The following is a 25,669-nucleotide window of genomic DNA, read 5'->3' on the forward strand; positions in this document are numbered from 1 at the left end:
ACTTAATGATTTCTCTGGGATGTTTACTGTTCACCCACTGCCATAAACTTCCATTTAATATACAAAATATTTTTTTTTGGTAAATAAAATACAAAATACAAAAATTTTGATTCCTCCAGCTAAGCAGTTAGAACCTACGGTCAGTCCATCTTTTTCAAAAAGTTAATTGCACGCTTATTTCTGGATGCGGTGGCTTCAACAATTCGATTAGGAGCCGTTCAATAATTTGGGGAGTGAAACGATAAGTAAAGTGAACAACAGAAGGGAAAGTGAGAACAAGTCATGCTTATCATTGGTAATTAAGCTCACTGCAAATTAATTTCTGTCATTCTTCAATCTAGCTTAAATTAGTTTTCTTCTATAATCTAACGCATTTTTTTTCCCAGTTCTTAGCACTCTGATCTTCCAGCACCAGCAGATGACGCTGATTGGGATCTCCTCTGAAAGAATTGAGACAATATGGAATAGATGGGAGGTCCGAGTATTAGTTTTACTCAGTCTCTTCTTGCAAATAGTTCTCATCGTTTTGGGCAAACGGAGGAAGTACATACCCAAAAATTGGATTAGAATATTCCTTTGGGTTGCGTATTTGTCTGCAGATTGGATTGCGACTGTTTCGCTTGGCGTCCTCTCCCGAAAAGAAGGCGCTAAGAAAACTCAGTCATACGAACCCGACTATGTGATAATGGCATTCTGGGCACCATTTCTTCTCGTGCATCTTGGTGGTCCAGACACCATTACTGCCTATTCATTGGAAGACAATGAATTGTGGCCAAGGCGCTTGGTTGAGTTAGTAGTCCAACTTATTGTGGCATTGTACGTGTTGTCAAGGTCCTGGGTATACACCAAAGTTAATTTTCTAGCAATTCCAATGTTGATAGCTGGAATAATTAAAATTGGGGAGCGGATATGGGTTCTGCGAACTGCAAGCAATGATGTATTCAGAGACTCAATGCTCCCTCGACCCGATCCAGGACCTAACTATGCCAAATTCATGGATGGATACGATGCCAAGAAAGCTGAGGGATTCAAAATCTCTGTAGGGACAATAATTGATACTTCCACAGTTGTGAGACACGACAATTTTCCAGATGCATTACATGAGGCCTCTTACTTCTTCAGAGCTTTCAAGCCTTTATTTGCAGATCTCATCCTAAGCTTCCAAGATCGCGAGAATAGCCGATCTTTCTTCCAACAAAAAGAGACTGGCGAAAAAGCTTTTGAGGTGATAGAGATTGAGCTCGGGTTCATGTACGATTTACTTCTTACAAAGGCTGGTTTGATCCATTCTTGGCTAGGCAGCATTTGTCGTTTTGTCAGTTTATTATGTACTATTTCTACTCTAATAGCCTTCTTGATCATCGATAGAAATGATTACTCAAACATCGACACGAGCGTCACTTTTTTGTTGCTGTTTGGAGCTATCGTTCTAGAAAATTATGCAGTAATTGTATTACTTTCTTCAGATTGGACAGAGCTTTGGCGGAGTAAGCAGAAGAAACCATTGGTGGATCTCATCTCTAAAGCCAACTCGTGTTTTCAATCATGTTTTGGATCATGTAAACTATTACCTCTAAACAAGAGATGGTCGGAATCTGTGGGGCAATACAACCTAATGAGTCACTGCATCAAATGTAAGTCATTTAAAGGGAGTCGAACCAAGAAGTACATTGATGAAAAGTTAGAGAAATATTGGTACCGGAATTTGGAGCCTGTCCATGATGAGGATGAGGGTTTGAAAGAAAAGATCTTTGTACAGCTTAAGGTGGCAAGCAGCATATCAGATATCAGCGTTTCTGAGCAATTATTTGCTTATACTGGAAATGATGATGTGACAAAAGAGTATTTTCGTAATCTTGCTGGGAGCATGGAGGAAAACTTTGATGAAACCATTCTTCGCTGGCACATTGCAACAGATCTCTGCCATTATAGTGAGAAGGGCAATTCCCAAAATGTCAAAAATTTGATACGTATAAGCAAGTTGTTGTCGAATTATTTGGTGTTCCTTCTAGTAATGCACCCTTACATGCTGCCCAGTGGGATTGGTCAAATTAGATTTCAGGACACTTGTGCTGAGGCTATCGAGATTATAGAAGAAAGAGAATATATATCAGACGAAAAAAAAGCTTGTGAAGTTCTATTTAAAGTGAACACAGAAATTCCGCCATCACAAATAAAAGGTGACAGGAGCAAGTCGGTGCTATTTGATGCATGCATAGTTGCACAATCTCTGCAATTCCTGGAGACACAACAGAAGTGGGAGAGGATAAGTGAAGTGTGGGTGGGGATGCTATCTTATGCTGCAAGTCAGTGTAGCTGGAATTACCATGCTAGGCGGCTCAGTCAAGGTGGAGAGCTACTCACTCACGTCTGGCTTCTGATGGCCCATCTGGGTATAACTAAACATTTCCAGATTTCAAGGGGCCATGAAAGGGCTAAGTTGTTTCTGAGTTAGATGTAAGGGGGACTTCACGGCTAGTTGACCTGCCAAAGTCCTATAGAGAAAAGGCTGCATTGATCTCTACAGATGCTGTTTCTAATATTGTTGAATATTGTTGTTGTAGTAGTTGTAGTTGTCTTCTTTTTTCTTTTTCTTTTTTTTTTTTTTTTTTTTTTAATGTTCTCGTGGTTATTTTGTTAATCGCTAAAACATAATGACTTTCAGAATTAATTTTACTGTCCTGGTGTGAGCATAACTAATCAATCCCAGTTTTCACAAGGCAGTATAATTTATTTTTGTAATTCCAAAGTGAAAAAATGCTTTGGAGTGATTTCAAATCAGATTTGGTAGTGGTGCTACTAGACCCATCTCCAAGGCAAAACGATGCAAATTAATTGCTTTGCCAAAAACTTGGCTGACAGTCTTTGTTCCTGGTTTGACTTTTTGAGGAAAATATAAGAGAGAGTCTGCTACAACTTTATTCTCCAAAGCATTTTTTCACTTTGCTCCCTTAGCTCTCTTTGATGTTCATTAAGTGTTTTCCTTCAATATATTTCCAGGCTGTTCTGGTCTGGGTTCTCAAAAAAAAAAAAAAAAAAAATTGATTTTCTTCTTTCTAATTTCAAATAGTTGTTAGAATTGAATAATTCATTATTTTTTTTAGTGGATATATGCACATGTTTGACTATTTATTACAAACTAGATGATATCCCGCACGATGCACAAGCTACTTTACAATTTCATTTGAAATCATTTTTATGTATATTAAAATCTACATATAATACTTAATACTTATTTTGTTGTATAATATTTATGTTTGCCCACAAAATTGTTAAATACTTTGAAACTTGATTTTTTTTTAATTCATAATTTATTTTAAAAATTTGTATAACATTGAAAGATTATAATATAATATAATATTTACCGCTAAAAGTAAATTTTATTTTTCAAACTAATTAAATGATTTTGAAATCTACAAATAAGAATTTAAAATATAAAATACTTTTATATCCTAAAATTACGTAAATTTAAGCAACCTACCAAACACTTTCTCAATCACTCTATTCTCACAACCAAATATGTAGAACTTGATCATAAACACCCAACTAATTATCTCCATGGAATTAAGGAAATCATTTGTAAGTATCAACATAAAGAGAATGTGATTAAACAAAGAGAAATTTGCTAAAAACACATTCATTTATCAAAATTTAATTTGCTTTAGTTGGGCTTTTGTATCCTTTAAAAGAAAGAGAAAATTACTTTTAAGTCACCATCAATTTTTGTTTTTACCACTATGGCTACATACAAAGAAACCTACAAATTATGAATTCTAACATAAAATTTAAATAAATAAAAAAAGCTAACTCCATAAATTATCAATTAGAATGTTTCTTTTTTCTTTAGTTTTAAAATAAAATATATTTATAACTTTCCCAAACCAAAATCTCAAACACCCAAGGACTCCAAGCAAATCATAACCTTCACAAAATCTACAATGTCTGACTTCAACATTAAAACCGTAAGCTACCGTCACTGAATAAAAAACGCAAGCCCCCTTCCTTGGCCATAGCCTACTCATACGAGTTACGATCAAATGATACCGCAACGTTGGAGTTATGTAGGTGTCATTGAAAGGTTGAAGCTAAATGACATCATTTTTTGTCTAAGTGTATTTGAGATAGGATGACATGAAAGGCTATGGACATGTGTATATAAAGGAGTAAAAGTGAAAAGGATGAATGGAAATGTAAAGAGTTTTTTGTGTGTGTCAGAGATGGAAGGTCTTGAAATATTGAACTAAAGGAAATAAAGAGTCACTACTTTTAAATTTGTTTTTATCTCTAATATGGCTTAAGGGTATCTTAATTCTCTTCATAAAGTGCACCACATGGTAGAACCTCATACTCTCTCACATAAGGTCTCTGTTTATATATATATATATATATATATATTGATTGATTGATTGATGTTACTATTCATTAGATACAAATGTTTGACAATATTCAACTATCCAAATTGATTTCAACTTTTCGTTTTCTTATTTCTAATTTCAAGTAATTGTTAAAATTGAATATTTAAAGTTTTCATCTTCCTATTCTAAAAATTGAAAAAAAAAAAAAAAAATCTTCTTCTCTTCTTCCAACCCTTTCCCTCCCTCTTTGTCTCTTTATCTCCCTACTACTCTTTACTTTACCGTTAAACTTCCTTCATCATTTCCTCTTTCTTATATTTTGACTCTTTTTTTCCCCATCTTATTTTATATAAATTTGATATCATTTATTCCATTTAATCCATATTTTTTTTCACACAAAAACTGTGAGTATTCTCTCTCTCTCTCTGTCTCTCTCTCTCAATTTTTGTTCTTTCTTATAACTCTAATTTAGGTTGATAGTTTTTTTATATAATTTTTTTGTGTTGTATTTTTTAAATTTCCCATCACAAATCACTCTTATAGCCTTGGTTGAATTTTGGTTTGGGTCAATATGTAGTTTTTTTTAAATAGAAATTTGAGTTTATATCAAAACAAAATATACATAGCAACGAATTTGAACGTGCCTACCAGGACTTTCACTGAACATAGATGTATTCACAATATTTTTAGCTTCATATACTTTTTTGGTAATGTGAATTTGAGAAAGAGAAAAGGGTAGGCAAAGGATGTATGGTCTTTCATAATCCCCTATGTCTTGAAAAAAGTGGAGGGCCTATTAGTCTCCCTTATACTGGAATTTTGTATAAAAAGTCTTTTGCTATAAGTTCCTTAACTTTTTGTTACTTTATAATGAAATGGGATTGAAAGTTCTCCTCAGCCTGGCTAAATAATTAGAGATAAATATACAAATACTTTTGGAGAATGCTAATATGGCTCTTAAAAAGTACAAGATGCATATGGTTGTGGCAAATGAGCTTTTAACTTGCAAAGACGAGGTTGTAGTTGTTACAAACAATGAAAAGATATTAGTTCACCGTTACAAGCCTTAGGCTACAACCAATTTTGTAGTTAAACTTTGTCATTTTTTATTCATTTTATTAATTTTAATTTAATTTGATTTTTAAAATATAAATGCTGATGTGGCATTTTAAAAATGTCAAATAAATTTTTTTTATTATTATTTTAGTAGTCACGTCAACATTAGGACCAAAATTAATTGTAACCTCAAAATATAAGAACCAAAATAATAATTTTACCTTATAAGTATTAGCAACAAAAAAGAAAATGGGTAATTCTACTCCTTTCTCTTGAGGTTTGGAGAAATGATATTCCACCCCAAACTTGAAGGAAAAAAAAAAAGAGGGACACTCTCCTCACTTGAAATTTGAAGAAATTAACACTACCCCTTTTTGTTTATACTATTCGCTAACTAATGCAATGCACAGGAATAACGACTGGATGAGTTTTAGTTGAAAAAATAAAATAAAAATAATAGTGGTTCATATTTATTTGGTAACTTCTTCTCAACCTCTTCTCTTTCATCTTTCTTAAAAACACAAAAAACTTGTGGGTCTTTTCCAAATTTACTATTTGTAGAACTCAATGTACTTGGTTGTATCTTGAGGACAAATTTATAGTAACTATTTAACAACTCTTGTATGGGGTAAATATTGTCTAATGATAACATTCAATTGTGCCATTAAGTCAAGTCAATCAAATATTGCAACTTTTGCTGTGTTTTTTTTTTTTTTTCCCTTCACTAATTTTGTGATTTATGTTGAGTTTGGGGAGAAAATGGGCAAATGCCCCTTTCAAAAAAAAAAATCTAGCATTTTGCCCTCTTTCCCAAACTAATTAGGAAAATACCCCTCTTTTGAAACTCGATTTTCTCAAAATCGAGTTATGAAAAAAAATAAAATAAAATAAAAAATTCTGGAGCCCTATAATGGTGTTTTAAGGAGCCTATAGTAACATTTTAAGAATCTATAGTGGCGTTTTGTAATCCGATCTCCATGAAGTCGAGTTACATGCAATTTTTTTTCTTTTTTTTTACCTATAACTCGACTTCATGGAAATCGGATTACAAAACACCACTATAAGTCCTTAAAACGTCACTATAGGATCCTTAAAAACATCACTATAGGGCTTAACTCGATTTTGAGAAAATCGAGTTTTAAAATAAGAGCATTTCCCTAATTAATTTGAGAAATAGGACAAAATGCTGGATTGTTTTTTTTGAAAGGGGCAAAAGCCAATTTTTTCCTTGAGTTTGGCAATTTCTGGTTTCCTTTCGCATACGTTGTGCGATAACAAACAGACTTGTGCATCTTTGATCTGTTTGTTAAGTTTTTATTTTGGCTTTGCTTTCACCGTAGACGATGACCTTTGTGAAAAAGTTATTTTATGTAAAATTCATTAATTGCCAAATACGTGTACCGTACTAAAGTAACAATTCTGCAGAAGGAAGTTACATGTTTGAATGTTTAGCAATATTATATTTTATATATAAAGTGGGCTGATTGATTTATTGGTTGAATATATATATAGCCTTTGTCGAACCCTGGAACCGTTTCCAATGGGTTCCAAAGTTAATGGTTTGAATTTGTGTTTTAGTTGTTATTGCCTTATTGGCCACTGCGATTTATATATTTATTCAATGATTGACTCAAATGCTATGATATTCAAATTATTTGAATCGTTTAAGCTTTTAATGAATGTGTTTGATTGTGATCATCTATTATAGGCCAAGAATGTATTGACCTCTTAGGTAAATTAACCAATTAATTAGCCGAGTAAATTAATTAAGTCAATTTAACATGCAATACGTGTGGTAGCACAAACAAATCACCAAAAAACTAAATGCAGCGGAAATTAAATTTGACACAAGTAATTTGTTTACAAATGGGGAAAACCACCGAGGCAAAACCCCACCGGGTGAATTCAAGGTCACTACTCTCGAGAATTCACTATTATCAAAACAAGCGGATACAAATAAAAGAATCCTAGTATCATATACCAACCTACAGTTGAACCCTTATTTCAATACACAATTGGACTTGCAATGTAGTGACAATCTCTCATTTCAATGCACGGCTCCCAGTATGTGACTAACCAATCAATGCGCGGATCCCAGTACGCGGCTTACTCCTTTGCACAAATCCCAGTATCTAACTAACACACCAACTTGAGAAAGATGTTGACTGCAAAGTTTTTCAGTTCCTCCACACGATGAAAATCAAGAAGTTTCTTGGTTACAAAACCCTTGGCGTACAAATGCGGTAGCTTCTTCAATGAAAGGATGAGCTAGGTCAACTTTTGTCTCCGGTCACACAATACATGAAGGGATGCTTTGATTCCTTATGTGATGGCCTTTAAAATAATCCTTATATATATCTAGGGTTGTGAGAAAAGAAACCCTACATAAATAACTTGGATATGCGTGAAAAATAGATCTGGAAATCTAATTTTCGTAATTCTTGATAGATAGGATATCTGTCGAGCTGCTGTCGAGCATCGAGCTAAAACTCCCTTTTAAACCTCGATAAATACAATTTGTTGAGCTATTTGTCGAGTTTTAAAATACAGCACTTCTTCACTTGTTTCTTATACAGATTTGTATGGCTTTAACTATTGTTTTGAACAATATGTTGCTGGAAGACTTAAGCCATCCTAAATCTACCCAATTACAAGTAAAGTGTGTTTTGTCAAAGGATTAGCCAATTCTAAATGACATATGTTCATAACAAGTTCCACATATGTCCTAACAATCTTCCCCTTTGGCAATCCATGACAAAACCACAACAAACAAATAAAATATGAGAGAAGTCATAAATCACTCAACTCATACTCACTTGTTGAATACAATAAAATCTAATTCTAACACAAACTCTTGAAAAACTTTGCAAGAAGAGAATTCATGGCATAATAAATTTTGACAACCTGTATTTCTAAAACACTTTAAACAAAACTCATCAAGGCATCTTAGTGTGAAACAGAAAATAAAAGATTGCATACATAAGAAACATGTGTATAAAAAGAGAAAAGAAACAACATATGGAGAGATAGGTGAAACATGATAACAACATTATCAAATATATATATATATATATATATCAAAGATAAATACAATGTTTGCTATCACTGAGTGGTCACAAGACCTATACAAAAGGATAATGTAACTAAAAGAAAGAAAAGAAAAGTACATATAAACCTCACTACATCCCTCAAAAGAAACAACACTCCCCTTAACAAAAATGTCCTATGCTAACTCTCCCCCTAAGTACATGACTACTCTCATACACAAAACTACTCCCCCTTTTTGTCACGAATGACAAAGCGCAAGTCACTGAAAAGCAGTCATCTCTTCATCACCAGAAGAGCTAGCATCCTCATCCTTCTCATCATCATCATCATAACCAGAGCCATCATCATCGTCCTCATCCTTTGAAGCTTGTGGAGATGGAGAGGGAGAGGCAACGAAGCCACCAAGGCGAGCCTTACGTCGTGCAATACGACCCATACAAGTGGTCACATGACTCATCTCATCAGTGAGAGTGTCAAGGCGAGCATTCATGCGCTGAAGCTGCGCCATGATCGCCTCAAGCGTCACACCACCCTTGGAAAAAGAAGGGGCGGAGGTGGATAAAGGAGTTGCCATCTCTGTCCGTGGCCACTTTGGTCAAAACTGAGCCTCACTCCGACAAACAGTACCGGCGTTAATGGCTCACATGACGAGGAAGTGATCAGACTCGGGATAGGAGACAGAGGAGTGGCGAATGATCCTCATGATAACAAAAGGAAAGATAAGCTTATCACAGGTTGCCGTATCCTTATAAACATCTATTAGGGAGAGAATGAAATCAGAAGGAAAGTCAATAGTAAGGTCCTCAATGAAGGACAACAAAAAGCGAGCACGAGGCTTAGTAATAGAATTATAGTGAGACAAGGGATGGAGAACAAACGTCATCACCATATTTAGGAACCTCGAACCTTTTGCAAAGCCCGAGCATGAGGTGTTTTAATGGTCACCCCATGATAAAGGTGTCTCACAAAAGAGAGACAGAAGTTCGTCTTTGGACACAGTCCTCAAACGTGGACATCTGGGGTAATCAGGATGCGATTCCCTCGGAACATGTAGCACTTCGGGGATAAGCTCTAGAGTAACTACTATATGTGTACCTCGCACAAGAGTACTAAACAGAGGAACAGAAGAGTCAAAACCGTGCATATTGGAGTAAAACCCATGCAGGCTTATCATGTATCTTGTCCTTAGATAGGGTAGGTTTTTTAGACTTAGACTCTTTCAGATCAGAAGGGTTCTCTTCAACAGATATGCTCTCATCAACTACAGCAGTAGCGGTGAAAACAATGAAGTTTCCATCCTCATCACACTCAGACTCATTATCAGAAACTTCACCATCACTAAGGGTTACAGCCATAGCCTTACCCTTAGACTTCAAATAGGTTGGACATTCAGATTTCATGTGTCCATACCCTTGACATCCAAAACACTGAGAGCCCAAGGAATTGTTGGCAGATTGACCTACTCTTTCTCTAGGTTTATCATTGCTGTTAACCTTAGTGGGATCATGCTTCCTAAAATTTCTAGGTTCAGCAGTGTTTGTGCCTCTTGCCTTTTTATTGCTATTACTGAGAAAGTTTCTAAAGTTCTTGGCAAGATAGGCAATCTCTGTAGCAGAGAGCTCATCATCAAATCCACCACCTTCAACATCATCAACTGACTTAAGAGCCATTGATTTGGATTTGGTAGTTTTTGGTAGATCCAACTCATAGGATTGAAGAGATCCTACAAGTTCATCAACAGGGATGGAGTCCACATCCTTACTTTCAGTAATGGCAGTCACCTTGGGTCTAAAGTCTTCAGTTAAAGATCTAAGAATCTTCCTAACAATTTTAGGTTGATCATAGATTTCACCCAAGTTAAAAGAAGAATTAACAATATCATTCAATTTAGCATAGAATTCATCAAAAGATTCATCATCAGACATCCTAATGCTTTCAAATTTAAAAGTCAATTGCTGCAATTTATTTATTTTGACAGCCTTTGTGCCTTCATGCACAATCTAGAGGATATTCCAAGCAGTATGAGCGATCTCAACATTAGAGATTCTCTTAAATTCCTCCATAGAAACAGCGTTAAAAATCGCATTCATAGCCTTGCTATTAAACAAAGCTGCTTCTTTTTGAGAAGTTTTCCACTCACTAACAGAAGTAGTGGGCTTCTCCCATCCGTATTCAACGGAGTTCCACACCCTCTCATCAATGGATTTCAGGAATGCTTTCATCCTTACTTTTCAGTAAGCATAATTATTCCCATCAAAGTGAGGAGGAATAACTAGAGAGTGTTCGTGTTCCATGACAACAGGGGTCAAGGATCAACTTAGAGATCAAAGGATCAACAACAAAAGAGCTACCCGCTCTGATACCACTTGATGGTTTTTAGACCCCTTAAACAATTGATTAAACTTAGGTAATTAGCCAAGTTGTTACTTAGTCCAATTAAACAAGTCTAGGTTATCACAATATAAAAGATCAAATCATGCAAAGCAGCGGAAAATAAATAACACAAGATATGATCACCCAGGAAACCAAACCGGTAAAAACCTGGGGAGGATTTGACCTAACTATCCTCAAGGTAAACTTGAATCCACTATCTTGAAAGAATCGAAGTTCATACAATAAGACTTACAAGCCCCCACGCTCAACTTCTTATTGCTACCAACCAGTAGAACTTACTGACACGACCATGTGCAAGCTCCGAATCCACGAACTCCTTCTTTCTTGGATTCACCACCAACTACAAGCACACCCACTTGTGTTTTCTTTAAACTTTAATGGCAGCAACTGAATTGATCATCAATGCGTAGATAAATCTTCTCCTTGAAAACCCTAAGTTTGTGTAAAGGAAAGCTCCTCTAGATCTCACAAGAGATTTACACAAACCGCAAATATGAGCAACACTAAAACGTGGCTAGGGTTTGCCTTTTATACTTAGGACAAATTAGAAACCCTAAAAACGTTTTAAAACACTTAAGGCTGAGTTGGACGAATCTGCAGAAAAACATTCTGCCCGAGCTTCGATCAATCGAGCCAGGCCGAAAGGCACAATCCTTTCCTGCTTTAACTCGATTCCAACTTTACATAGACGCACAACTTTGAGCTAGACTTAAACACTTCTAAGCACATTGTTTTGATCATGGTTTGCCAACAATACAAATTAGAGTTCTAAATACATAAAATCCTAAACTTTAGAACCTAACAAATATTAATAGATAAATGAATAAACTTCAAATTAATTAAAAATAAATAAAAAGAGCCTCATGCCTGCACGTGATTTTGAATCAACAATGCGATTATTTAATAAACACTGAGGCTATTTATGAATCAAAGTAATAATTAGCATTGTTTTTGACATTGATAAATGCAATTGTTGCTTATGAAGATATCGACATTGTTTACAGAATTCAACATTGTTTATAAACATATTTAGTTTATCAAAAAAGTAGTCTCTGAGGACTGAGGCTCAATGTGATTACATTATTGTAATGTAATAATCATATGTTATGAGGCTCCAATGGGGATGAATAAATGTTAAATACGCAGGCTCAATGTGATTACATTATTGTAATGTAATAATCATATGTTATGAGGCTCCAATGGGGATGAATAAATGTTAAATACGCTCTAGCGGTCTAGCCTCATCGCATTTGCTTAAATAATCAAATGCGTCAATTTAAAATAATATAAACGTAACATTAAAAGTGAAATCTTAAATCTTGGTTGTTATTAAAAGTTAAAACTAGTGTGTAGTCCATGCATATGTGTGGATACAATTAAAAAGTTTAGTTGTACTATGAGTAGGGGGGAGCAAAGCTTCATAGACAACTTCACTTCCTCGTTGCTTCTTTCTGGCGACTAGCTTCCCAAGTGGGTGGCTTGGTAAGCAAGCTACCTTAAGCATTATAATGATATTAGTTTACACTTTTTTTAATAGTACGTGAATAAATTTTTTTATCTACTAAAAAATGATTTTATCATTTATTAAAAATATATATAAAACAACAACAAAAAAAGGGCAAATTCAAAAAAATTGTTACTGGTTTTTAAAAAAAAATGTAACTGTTATTATTATTTTGTCTTATTCATATTTAGTGTGTGTTTGGCTTGAGCTTACAACCTCACCTTTTAGCTTTTAAAGTTAATGTATAGTTTTTTAAAACCTCACTTTTTCGAAGTACAAATATACATTAATACACTTAAAACTAGATAAACTGTTATCAAACATATACTTATTTGTTCCAACATACACTTATCAAACATACACTTATGACTAATAAAGTAATAAGTAATTAGACAAAAAATGAGAAAAAAAAATGAGGAAGAAAAAATCTCAAAAGAGGCACAGAGCCATAGATCACACAGTAGAAAATAAGTAACAAATATACGTGTCATTTCATACACCACTCATTTTTCTCCTCTTCTTTTCTCTTCAATTTAGGGGGATTTGTTTTGGTTGGTTTAAAGAGAAAACTGTCAGGTTCTACTATTTTCTCTCCCCTCTTCCCTCCCAGCCAAACACACCCATTACTTATTTTCTATTTTTCACCCCAACCAAAAAAAGCCTTAGGATCATCTCTTATTTGAAATAGATTATAGATCCATTCTATGGTAAAATTAAATGTTACAAATTTTAAAGTTCATGAGCACAGCCCTACACTATAGGGGAATATTCACAGCTCACGATGCTGAGATAAAGTACATGGGAAAGCAGGTTGACACGGTCAAAGACCACGATCTAAAAAGACATGAATGATCGGATTATTTGATTTGTTTGGTAGTGGGTAGGTCATAAGAGGGGGAACTAAAATACGAGGTTAAGCATGAATTTTCACTGCTCCAGGTGAAATATTATAAATTTAAATGTAATGCTTATTTAATAATTAATAAGTAGTACATTATTCAAAAGTTTAAATAATTTAATTCTTGTACACTGTCAAAGTCTTGAAATCTTTAACTATAAAATTCACTTTATCAATTTCAAGATGTAGGGTACGTTAAGGGTTCGGGGCACAGCTCCCCTCGATTCCGCCTTTATCAAGCAGAAGTCATATGAAGATAATTTTTATTATTTAATATAACTATTTGCTCAAATATTTTACCATTTAATTAGTGCCTCCATAAAAAAATAGGAACATGGGAGGTCAATGAATTACATCTTTCCTATGTCGGTTAATCCAACTTTTTGTGTTTATATTACCCAAAAAAAAAAAATCTTGTGTTTGCATCTTACGATGAAGAAACAACTTTTTCTTTAAAAAAGAAATTCAAGTGGGAGACCAATAAACCACATCTTCAATACTTAAGTCCCTAAGTACAATCACATTGATTTATACAAAATTTCTTTTTTATTTTATAATACAAAATTATTATTATTTTTGTATTTTAGCTAGTTATTTTTTAAAACACTTATGTATAGTGATGTCCACGAATCGATTCTGGTCAAGTTTTTGTTCAACGTGAACTTGACCTGACAACTTTGAGTATTGAAGAGGGAGACCCACCACCGACCAATCGAAGAGATGTTTCACCATTAATGGATTTTCATTTGCAAATCCAATCTATGAGAAATTTCATTGACACTTTCCTTTTCCTTCAAAGGTTTATGCCCTTCATTTTTTCTTTTTCTTTTGAAGGGTAAATTATCATTTTGGTCCTTAATATTTGATGCATGTGTCAAAAATCAAAATAGTTGCCAACGTTTCAAATATGATAGTTTAGTCTTTAACCTTTTAGTATTGTGTCCAAATAATTGCTAAAGTTAGATAATGAATGGAAAAAATTGATTTGACTAAAGTAATTTAACTACCTAGGCTAGGATGCTACTTAACCGTAATCTAATATAAAAACAAAACAAAACAAAACAAAGCAAGCAAAAACAAAACAAAACCCAATCCCAAACCATAACCATAACCATGATCTCAAAAATAATCAAATTGAAAACCCCCCATTTCAGTCTAAACAATCAAACCCAATTAAACCAACTCAAAATATCCTCATTTCAAAACCCTAATTTCGTAATATGGAATACACAGACACAACAGTTATCAAATCAAAACTCACAAATAATTAAAAAAAGATGGGGAGCCCCATTTTTCAGCCATGTGCTCTTGAAGATGATGAAGAAGAAGAATCATGATTAGCACCAATATCCTGATTGATAATGATAAAAATATATGGAGTAGGGGGGGGGGGGGGGGGGAAATGGGCATTTGTCTCTAATTTACAAATTATGCAACAAAATGGCTATGTTTTGAAAGTATTTAGCAAAATGTCCCTAATTTCGAAATTCAATTTTAACAAAATCGAATTATAGGTGAAACTTAACATTAGCAATGTCAAGTTTTATGCATATTTTTCCACTTAAATTTTTAAGGAATGTCGAGTTTCACTTAAAAATATACATATAACTCAATTTTAAGGATATCGAGTTTTATATATAACTCGATTTTGTTGAAATCGAGTTTAAAAAATAAAAACATTTTACTAAATATTTTTTAAATAGAGAAATTTTATTGCATAATTCGTAAATTATGGACAAGTGCTAATTTTTCACAAGAGTAAGCAGTGTCAATGGTTTTGAAATTTCCATGATCCCCGGCCACCTCGGACGTGATGGCCAAAGGTGGGCAAAAATTTGTCTGTTACCCAACTTCTTGTCCTCCGCCGGTATATGAATATTATAATCCTCCTCGTCCCCACGTTGAGGACCTTGAGCTTTGTGCCCACTCTTCTATGGTCTACTGTTTGATGGTAGAATACATAAATGTGTAGTTGGAATTCTTACCATATTTGAAGGTGCTTCTGATACTTTTTGATTCTTTTACCGTTTGAAGACGAACTATTTTTAATGCTGATATCCCAGGCCATTGCCCACACAATGAGCTGCCACACAAATTGAGTTCTATAATCTCGTTTGCGGTAATTTATTTTTAGATCGTTGAAACGAAACCCATCAGGCCTAGCTTCTATTGATCAGTTGGTCGTGAGGGACAGTTTTTGGATTCAATCCAATTCACCTGTTTGTCCTAATTAATTAAATCCTATATTAAAAATAGCCTGAGTTTTTTTTTTTTTTTTTTTCCCCCTGCTTTAGTGTAATAATTTAATTTATTTTTATTCAAAATTTACACGTTTATTTATTAATATTATGCATTTGTGAACAGCTAATATAATCAAGAGTGTTATGGGTCTGGCAAAAAATAAACACAATTACACACGAACATATATTTCATTGTTATTCTGGTGTTTATTTTTTATGAGTAGCCTCATGACACTCTTGGTTTTATCAGCAGTTCGCAAATGCGATGGCACTCCCATAGAACTTCGGTCAAATATGGGTATTTAATCCCGATGTTGAGATGTCCAGTGGATTCTTAGACCATAACGAAAGTTTGGCCACCTTTTACGTTACAAGAGCGAATGGCGAAAACAATATTAATAGACAAATGAATTAACTTCAAATTGACTAACAAAAAAACAACCTGCACGTGATTTTGAATCAACAATGCGATTATTTAATAAACACTGAGGCTATTTATGAATCAAAGTAATAATTAGCATTGTTTATGACATTGATAAATGTGATTGTTGCTTATGAAGATATCGACATTGTTTACAGAATTCAACGTTGTTTATAAACATATTTAGTTTATCAAAAAAGTAGTCTCCGAGGACTGAGGCTCAATGTGATTACATTATTGTAGTGTAATAATCATATGTTATGAGGCTCCAATGGGGATGAATCACTGTTAAATACGCGGAAAAAATTGCCAAATGCCCTTTTTGGGCAAAAATAATAACAGCTCTTTGTCCCATTTCCCAAACTAATTAGGGAAATGCCCCTCTTTCAAAACTCAATTTGTGATAAATCAAGTTAGGCCCTATAGTGGCATTTTTGAGGAGCCTATAGTGACATTTTTAAGACCTATAGTGACATTTTGTAACTCGACCTCTATGAAATCAAGTTATAGGTAAAAAAATTTAAAAAATTGCCTATAACTCGATTTCATGAAGGTCGAGTTACAAAACGCAACTATAGGTCCTTAAAACGTTACTATAGGCCCTTAAAAACGCCGCTATAGGGCTCTAGAAATTTTTTTTTTTTTTTTTAACTCGATTTATCTCAAATCAAGTTACAAAAAATGGGCATTTCCTAATTAGTTTGGAAAATGGGGCAAAACGCTGTTTAGTTTGGGAGAAAAGGGCATTTGCCCATTTTCCTTAAATACGCTCTAGCGGTCTAGCCTCATCACATTTGCTTAAATAATCGAATGCATCAATTTAAAATAATATAAGTCTAACATTAAAAGTGAAATCGTAAATCTTGGTTGTTATTAAAAGTTAAAGCTAGTGTGTAGTCCATGCATATGTACAAGTACAGTTAAAAGTTTTAGAAGAGGTTTAGTTACCTTTTGAATCAAGGTAGCAACGAGCCGAGTATTACGAGTATAGGAGGGGAGCAAAGCTTCATAGACAACTTCGCTTCCTCATCACTTCTTTCTAGCGACTAGCTTCTCGTGTGGGTGGCTTGGGAAGCAAGCTACCTTTAGCATTATAATGATATTAGTTTACACTTTTTTAAACCATATATTTCTATATATATATATGAGAAATGCTACGTCTACAACAATTCTACAACATTTTTACAACATTGCTTACCTGTCACTGCCAAGTCACAAAAGACAACTTAAATAATCTGACTTGGAAAACTTAAATAATCTGACTAGGAAAAGAACACAAAAAAAAATAAAAAGATTAAGAAAACAAAACTAACGATTAGATGAAATTCAGAACATAAGCAGATTTAGGGGTTTTGTAGAAAGAAGAATATTACTCTCACACACCGGAGGCGAAGACGGAGGCAAAGGGCAGAGGGCAGAGGCGGAGGCAGAGGGCAGAGGGCAGAGGGCGGAGGCGGAGGCAGAGGGCAGAGGGCAGAGGCGGAGGCAGAGACGCTCACTTTCTTCTCCCCGCCGTCGCACATCGTCGAAAAATGGGATTACGACAGAGAAGTAAGGGCCTGTTTGGGTAAGGATTTTTCATCACTCAATTTCCATCACTCAATTTCCATCACTCATCACTCATCACTCATCACTCATAACTCATCACTTATCACTCATCACTCAATTTTTCACATCCGTTTGCCTTCATCACTCAGTTTTCATCACTCACTATTTTTCACACTATTTGGAGGGCCCACACCTGTCACGGTACAGTGTTTTTTTTTTTTTTTTTTCACTAGCAGCTTCTTTTTTTTTTTTTTTCCCTCCTGGGTTGGCTGTTCGGTCTGGGTTTTTTTTTTTTTTCTCACTAAGTTTGGTGAGTCTAGGTACTTAAAAAAAAAAAAAAAAAGGCCAACGCCAACCCAGAAAATAAAAAAAAAAAAAAAAAAAAGACAAACAAAACAAACAGCCAACGCCAACCCAGAAAAGAAAAGAAAAAGAAAAAGGAAAAAAAAAAAAAAAAAAAAAAAAAAAGCCAAAGCCAACCCAGAAAAGAAAAAAAAAAAAAAAAAAAAAAAAAGACAAACAAAACAAACAGCCAACGCCAACCCAGAAAAAAAAAAAAAAAAAGAAAAAGGAAAAAAAAAAAAAAAAAAAAAAAAAAAAAAAAAAAGTCAAAAGTTGCGGCTGTGGGTCCCTCATGTGTGTTTATTTACGGAAATGCCATTGAGTTATGAGTTATGGAAACTGAAAACAGCCTTTTGTTGTTTTCAGTTTCCATAACTCATAACTCAAAAATCAGAGCATTGAGTGATGGAAACAGAGTTATGGAAACAGAGTTATCGTTTGGCCAAACAACCTTTTTGCTATGGGTCCCACCATTTTTGAGTTATGAGTTATGGAAACTGAGAATTGAGTTACGGAAACACCTTACCCAAACAGGCTCTAATTTTCCTCTTTCTGTTTTGTATTTGTTTTGTGGGTTTCTGATGGGTGAAGTGTTAAGAATATGAATCCTAGTAAATCACCATTTGTTTTCAAACTAGACGAACACTATGGCAGGGAATGATTTTTTTTTTTTTTTTTTAGAACCCATTTTATTGCTGCTTGGGTATTTTTGTTTCTTAGGATGCAAAATGGTGAAAATATTAAAGATTTCATCATTCATTTTCATTTTTTGACAGTAAAAGTTAGCCAAATGGGTCGAATTTCTGTAAAATTTTCTGGCTGTGATTATAACAAGTCTTCAGTTTTTTAAAGTGCTATTAAGTCTTCAGTTGTGATTGTAATTTTGTTGTTTCTTGCTCTGTAACATTTCATTCTCATTGAAAGAAAGCTGGACTTCTCTACATTCACTAATTTAACCATCATACAGCATGGGAAACTTCTACATTTCTTGCGTTATATGCCCCCCATTTTTTGCGTTGTATCTGGTTATGAGAATCTATTGACTTATTTCATCTTGAGTGTTTCAGGTAATTGCTAAACTTGAAGATCCTGCTGTGAGTTAGTACTGTGCTTTACGCTTATTACAGGTAGAGACTAGTAGTTTTTTTTTTTTTTTTTTTTTTAAATTTTAATTCCATTTTCATACTTTGTTTTAAAATACTGTGCATTATATAATGTATATTGCAGACACATGGAAGAAGAAATAACTAGTGCTTCTAGGTTTGTAGAGTTGAATGAGCACAATAGTGATAATAAAATGAAGGATACGGTGGATCTGAAAAATAATGAGTTGAATGAAGATAGTGTTGAGAATGAAAAAGAGGAAACAAGAAAGGTAGAAGATAAAGTGGAGGATCCTTGTGTAGGAATGTTGTTTGGTTCCATTGACAATATCATGGAATATTTTACAAGGTATGGTAATAAAAAGGGTTTTGCAGTGGTTAAAAGAACATCTAGAAAGGGACATAATGGGGAGGTGGAGTCTTTGACTATAGCTTGTAATCGTGCTGGAAAGCAACAGATTAAAGCTAGCAACTCACTTAAAGCGCAGCCACAATCGAAAATAGGTTGCAAAGCTCATTTTAATATGATTCGATGCTTAGATGGGTGGATATTGAAATCCATGGAACTTGACCATAACCATGGATCTCTTAAATGTTATCGATTGTGTTTTCTTTTAACCATTGATTGTTGGTAGCTGGTGCACAGCTTGTGCAGTGCCTAGTGTTTCACCTATTAAATCGGTTACACTTACATTTTACTGCTAAATTCTCTTTGGGTTTAGCCTATCTAGTTCTAGAACCATGGTTAGTGTGATTTTTGTGTCTGACATTGCACCTAAATCATGAGCCGTTAATATTTGTTATTGAATAATTGTATGCTTATGTAGGATTTGTGTATTACTTTTGCCCCATCTGTTAAGTGCCATACCAAACTTGGAATGTTTTCAACCAATCCCTAGATATTTTTTGGGACTTACAAAAATATTTTAGATATCGAAGCATGATGTGTTGAAGTTCATCGAATCATCTTGAAGTTTTCTATATAAATCTATTTGTTGCTCATCATTAGTTGAAGTTAGTTTGTCTACTTATCCTTGCATCTACAGGGTGCTTATGCAGCATCAGTCAGGTTCAAGATGTTTCTATGCCCTGTTTCAGCTAATAATGTTTTCCTAAACATGACTCATTTTCTAGAAAACAATTTCTTGGTTTTATATTTTTATACTATATGATGCAAAGAAACAGTTTTTCTCTGGATTTACTTTGAGAGTGAAGCTATTTCTTTGAATCCTAAAAAGGTTCAAATGATTGTAATAATTTAAGCTTAATAAATGTAGCAGTAGACTCAAAATATTTTAGGTCTACTTAGATATGTTGGAAACTAGTTGCACATGGTACAGTTAGATATGTTGGAAACTAGTTGGAAAATATTGGTTAGAGTGTGAAGAAATTCTATTATGGTGCTGTCTAAAATGTACTTCCTTTTGTAGATCTCTTAAAGCATGGAAGCTCAAATTTTGGCTTTGGAAGGCAATGTTGCTACTATTAGCACCAATTCAAGTGGGGTTTTGTTCAAGATGTACTTCCTCTAGTGGATATCATAAAGCATAGATGCTCAAGTGTTGGCTTTGGAAATTGGAATGCAATGCAGCCAAAACTGCTATTTGCAATCATTTGATGTATTTGTTTATTTTGGGTGTTGATGTATATTTTGGTCACCTATTGTGTTGTATACTTACCGTTTCTTTGTAACAAGAGTCTATATTAGTCATAGAATTAGTCTATTAGATTTTTTTTGTTAATTAGTTGTTATAATATTAAGTGGATATTGTAAAACCAGTTGTGGTTAATAAAGTTCTTGAAGATTGTTTTTGTTTTTTTCTTTTTTCCTTTGTTGTGATATGATATATATAATTTCTATGATAACTAACTACCACAACTATTGTCAAAGATGGGCAATAATAGCCATGATGCTTTTGTTTGGTTTCAAAATATGCCCCCTATGGTGGATCATCTTTGCACCTCAATAAAGAGAGATTATCTTGTAACAGACTTATTGCTTCTTAATATTAGCCAACTTATGTTAGCAAAGGAGAAAGAAATTATGTACAAACAGATGATGATAAAAAATGATTTGCATTTAAAAAGAACTTTTACATTAATGTTTTAGAGTTAGAGAAGGTTCCTACCTTATTACAAAAGGTTGCCCAATGGGCTACATTATGAGACAAAAATATTAACCGTCAAGTTTCCATGTTTAAACTAATCTTATGACCCTATATATCATAAACAAACTAATTGCCCCTGCCATCTTCGTGTAATTTTGGATTTCCAACTTTTGTCACATCATTGGTACCAAACTTCCCAATAGAATTGCTTGGATGCTCATTTGACAAATCATAACATGCCTTCTGGAGTGGAGAATCATCCTAAAAAACAAAATGAAAACATTTAGTTTAATAAAATTACATATATGAGAAGCAATTGAATAAAGAAAAAAAAATGCCTAATCTATTTAAATTCAACTGCATATTAAAAAGAATATTATTCTCAGTAATACCATGCTTTACAACATGATAAATTACAATTCAAATTGAGTCTCATGAGTTCTTTAAATGTAAAGAGAACACTACAATATTTAGAAATTAGGTGTAGGTAGACAAACAGTTAACCCTAAAAGAAAAAAAGAAAAAAGAAAAAAATCAGAAACACATAAGAATAGCAAAGTAAATAAATACATGCCTGAGATGTGTTTTCATGGTAACTAAATGGTTGCATTCCAACCACTTGTCTTATCATACTTGACTGAAATGGCGAGTTTCCTCCTTGTAGCATATTTGGCAGCCCATAATATGGACTCATCCCGATGATATTAGGAGGGCAATTAATGTTTGGCCACATGATGGATTCTTCATAACTCTCTTTACCAATCTGTTGTGATTGTTGCAGTTCCAACTCCTGCATTATGTACAATATAAAATTCAATATACTTAAACGATTAAACCAAATAAATCTTAATTTCCTTGTGATACAAAATAAAGATTCCAACATTTAAGTTAAAACTCTTTTGTACTCCAAGCACCCTCAATCCCATAGTAGGGGTTGTACAAGACACATTCTCAACCTTAGTAGCCATCTACAAAATGTAAACAATAATAGCTAGTAAATACCATAAACAATTATTAATTTAAAATCAACAAGAAATATACTAAAACCTTCTTTTTCTTGAATTCATTTCTCTCACTTACTTTGGTTTTCTTTTTCTTTTTCCTTTCCTCCTTTTTTCTAACAACTTTCTCAACTATTGACTGCTTCCTTTTAGATGGTGGTCGTCCCTTTTGTCTAACCACTACTGGATCAAGTATGTTTTTAGTCTCTTTAGAAATTGCAAGATCATCTCCACATGAGGTTGAATCTGTAGGAATACCTATAGACATTTTATTTTGATTAAGTAAATAAATTTATTAATAGAAAAATGCAATCCTAAAACATAAGTAGGCACAAAAATGATGCAAAATAAAATGATAAGACAAAAAAAAAAGAAAAAAAAGAAATCAACAAACAATGAATACCTGTAGAAATGGGTTCATTACTTCCACAAACAAGTTTTTCTTGTTTGAACTCTCCTTTTAATTCAAGAATTCGTGCCACCACCTTCTCACACTTATCTTCAGAATCTATTGCCAAGTCTACAACCTCATTGAAGGCTTTGTACATTTTATCAAAGCGTTGTGTTTCAGGTTTGACAAGCCGATTGTCATAGTTGATGCGAACTTTGGTGTGGCTCCTCTTAATATTTTTGCACCATCTTTTTAAGATGTACTTGTTTGGTACCTGATCAATCTTCATGTGAAAGAGCACCATAATTTGATGCCTACACAATATTCCCCTAAATTCAAAAAACCGACAATTACAATTTACTTCATTGGTATCCTTGTTAAAATAAACAAGGAAGGTTGCATGCTGGGAATTTTCTCCAAATGCTGCATCTTCACGTATTTCGTATTCTGAAATGACACCATCTTCCTTACATGAAGAAAAATTACAACAAACCTTCCCTAGCAACGCTTTTCAAAACTCTTTGTATTTTGATGTTGTGTAAACACTTTGAAATTGTTTCTCCATAGTATAATGAGTAAAACATGGTATGGATGATTGAAATGAATTGAAATCTTCAGTATTTTCATTTACCACATTTTTTGCCAAAGCCTTATCATATTGTTCTACAAATTCTTTCAAGGTTGTTTGATGATGTACATACCCATCAAAGAATGCATTTATGCTTTCACTCCGCTGTGTGGTTGACATTCCTGCCCAGAATGTATCCTTCACAAAGGCAGGCACCCAATAATACCTTTCATTATACAACTCAAGTAACCATTCATGGCTTTCAAGATGATATTTTTCAATGAACCTACCCCACCTTTCTTCAAATTCCTCTTTTGTTAAGGAATCATAAACAACATTTTTCAAACAAAATTTGATTGATTTATATTCTCTATATCCTTTAAATTTTTCAGGCAACTTTTTCAAGATATGCCACAAGCACCATCGGTGTCGTGCTTTTGGAAAAACAATCTGTATTGCTTTTTTCATGGCCTTGTCTTGATCTGTAATTATTGCACTAGGAGGAACTCCAGACATACATGTAAGCCAAGACTCAAATAGCCATCTAAATGTATCTGTATCTTCACCTGAAATCAATCCACATCCTAGCAATATCGATTGTCCATGATGGTTTACCCCAACAAAAGGAGCAAATGGCATGTTGTATTTGTTAACCAAGTACGTTGTGTCAAATGTAACCACATCACCAAACTCTTTAAATGCTTCCCTACTTCTTGCGTCTGCCCAAAATACATTCTTTAATCGACCATCTTCAGTAAAATCCATCGTGTAAAAGAAATTTGAATTGTCAGCTTGCATTTTTAAAAAGTACTTATTCATTGCTACAGCATCTCCTTCCCCGAGCTCCAAACGCTTGACTTTATCCATGTGGTTTCTACAATCTTTCTCTAGAAATGGCAAGTTTTCATGCCCCCCTGCCTCAACCACCAATGAATTGAAACTCTTGTTCATTTTAATACCAGCTTTGGCATTCAACTCAAGTTGTCTTTTCACATGTGGTTTTAATACTCTGTTGCATTTATAAAATCGGGTTTTGCTTGGACTTAATCCATGGTTATGGTCAAGTTCCATGGATTTCAATATCCACCCATCTAAGCATCGAATCATATTAAAATGAGCTTTGCAACCTGTTTTCGATTGTGGCTGCGCTTTAAGTGAGTTGCTAGCTTTAATCTGTTGCTTTCCAGCACGATTACAAGCTATAGTCAAAGACTCCACCTCCCCATTATGTCCCTTTCTAGATGTTCTTTTAACCACTACAAAACCCTTTTTATTACCATACCCTGTAAAATACTCCATGATATTGTCAATGGAACCAAACAACATTCCTACACAAGGATCCTCCACTTTATCTTCTACCTTTCTTGTTTCCTCTTTTTCATTCTCAACACTATCTTCATTCAACTCATTATTTTTCAGATCCACCGTATCCTTCATTTTATTATCACTATTGTGCTCATTCAACTCTACAAACCTAGAAGCACTAGTTATTTCTTCTTCCATGTGTCTGCAATATACATTATATAATGCACAGTATTTTAAAACAAAGTATGAAAATGGAATTAAAATTTAAAAAAAAAAAAAAAAAAAAAAAAAAAAAAAAAAACTACTAGTCTCTACCTGTAATAAGCGTAAAGCACAGTACTAACTCACAGCAGGATCTTCAAGTTTAGCAATTACCTGAAACACTCAAGATGAAATAAGTCAATAGATTCTCATAACCAGATACAACGCAAAAAATGGGGGGCATATAACGCAAGAAATGTAGAAGTTTCCCATGCTGTATGATGGTTAAATTAGTGAATGTAGAGAAGTCCAGCTTTCTTTCAATGAGAATGAAATGTTACAGAGCAAGAAACAACAAAATTACAATCACAACTGAAGACTTAATAGCACTTTAAAAAATTGAAGACTTGTTATAATCACAGCCAAAAAATTTTACAGAAATTCGACCCATTTGGCTAACTTTTACTGTCAAAAAATGAAAATGAATGATGAAATCTTTAATATTTTCACCATTTTGCATCCTAAGAAACAAAAATACCCAAGCAGCAGTAAAATGGGTTCTAAAAAAAAAAAAAAAAAAATCATTCCCTGCCATAGTGTTCGTCTAGTTTGAAAACAAATGGTGATTTACTAGGATTCATATTCTTAACACTTCACCCATCAGAAACCCACAAAACAAATACAAAACAGAAAGAGGAAAATTACTTCTCTGTCGTAATCCCATTTTTCGACGATGTGCGACGGTGGGGAGAAGAAAGTGAGCGTCTCTGCCTCCGCCTCTGCCCTCTGCCCTTTGCCCTCTGCCTCCGCCTCTGCCCTCTGCCCTTTGCCTCCGTCTCCGCCTCCACCTCCGCCTCCCGTGTGTGAGAGTAATATTCTTCTTTCTACAAAACCCCTAAATCTGCTTATGTTCTGAATTTCATCTAATCGTTAGTTTTGTTTTCTTAATCTTTTTATTTTTTTTTGTGTTCTTTTCCTAGTCAGATTATTTAAGTTTTCCAAGTCAGATTATTTAAGTTGTCTTTTGTGACTTGGCAGTGACAGGTAAGCAATGTTGTAAAAATGTTGTAGAATTGTTGTAGACGTAGCATTTCTCTATATATATATATATATATAAAATTTAATTGGTTTTAGACTTTTCAGTTTTTGCACTGAATAATTTATTTCAATGGTGAAGCCAAGATTT

At 34.0% G+C, this 25,669-nt stretch overlaps 4 protein-coding genes across 4 annotated transcripts in view; 2 read left to right on the forward strand and 2 right to left on the reverse strand.

Moving 5' to 3' along the window:
* Positions 1-25,669, forward strand: part of LOC126701703 (uncharacterized) — an 87,525-nt gene that overhangs the window by 32,424 nt on the left and 29,432 nt on the right. The window lies entirely within an intron of this gene.
* LOC126701704 (uncharacterized) lies at positions 115-2,566 on the forward strand. Its single transcript, XM_050400013.1, has 2 exons — positions 115-295; positions 387-2,566. Exons 1-2 carry the CDS (start codon positions 283-285, stop codon positions 2,453-2,455), a joined length of 2,082 nt encoding a protein of 693 aa, XP_050255970.1. The 5' UTR covers positions 115-282; the 3' UTR covers positions 2,456-2,566.
* Positions 20,970-22,713, reverse strand: LOC126701706 (uncharacterized). Its single transcript, XM_050400015.1, has 5 exons — positions 22,422-22,713; positions 22,098-22,276; positions 21,899-21,985; positions 21,592-21,807; positions 20,970-21,278 (listed from the first exon to the last, which is right to left on the reverse strand). Exons 1-5 carry the CDS (start codon positions 22,711-22,713, stop codon positions 21,144-21,146), a joined length of 909 nt encoding a protein of 302 aa, XP_050255972.1. The 3' UTR covers positions 20,970-21,143.
* Positions 22,921-25,542, reverse strand: LOC126701705 (protein FAR-RED IMPAIRED RESPONSE 1-like). The gene is made up of 3 exons (XM_050400014.1): positions 25,189-25,542; positions 24,598-24,657; positions 22,921-24,484 (listed from the first exon to the last, which is right to left on the reverse strand). The coding sequence occupies exon 3, from the start codon at positions 24,478-24,480 to the stop codon at positions 22,921-22,923; it is 1,560 nt and encodes a 519-aa protein (XP_050255971.1). The 5' UTR covers positions 24,481-24,484; positions 24,598-24,657; positions 25,189-25,542.

This window comes from Quercus robur, chromosome 10, assembly GCF_932294415.1.
Source record: "Quercus robur chromosome 10, dhQueRobu3.1, whole genome shotgun sequence".
Taxonomy (NCBI): Eukaryota; Viridiplantae; Streptophyta; class Magnoliopsida; order Fagales; family Fagaceae; genus Quercus; species Quercus robur.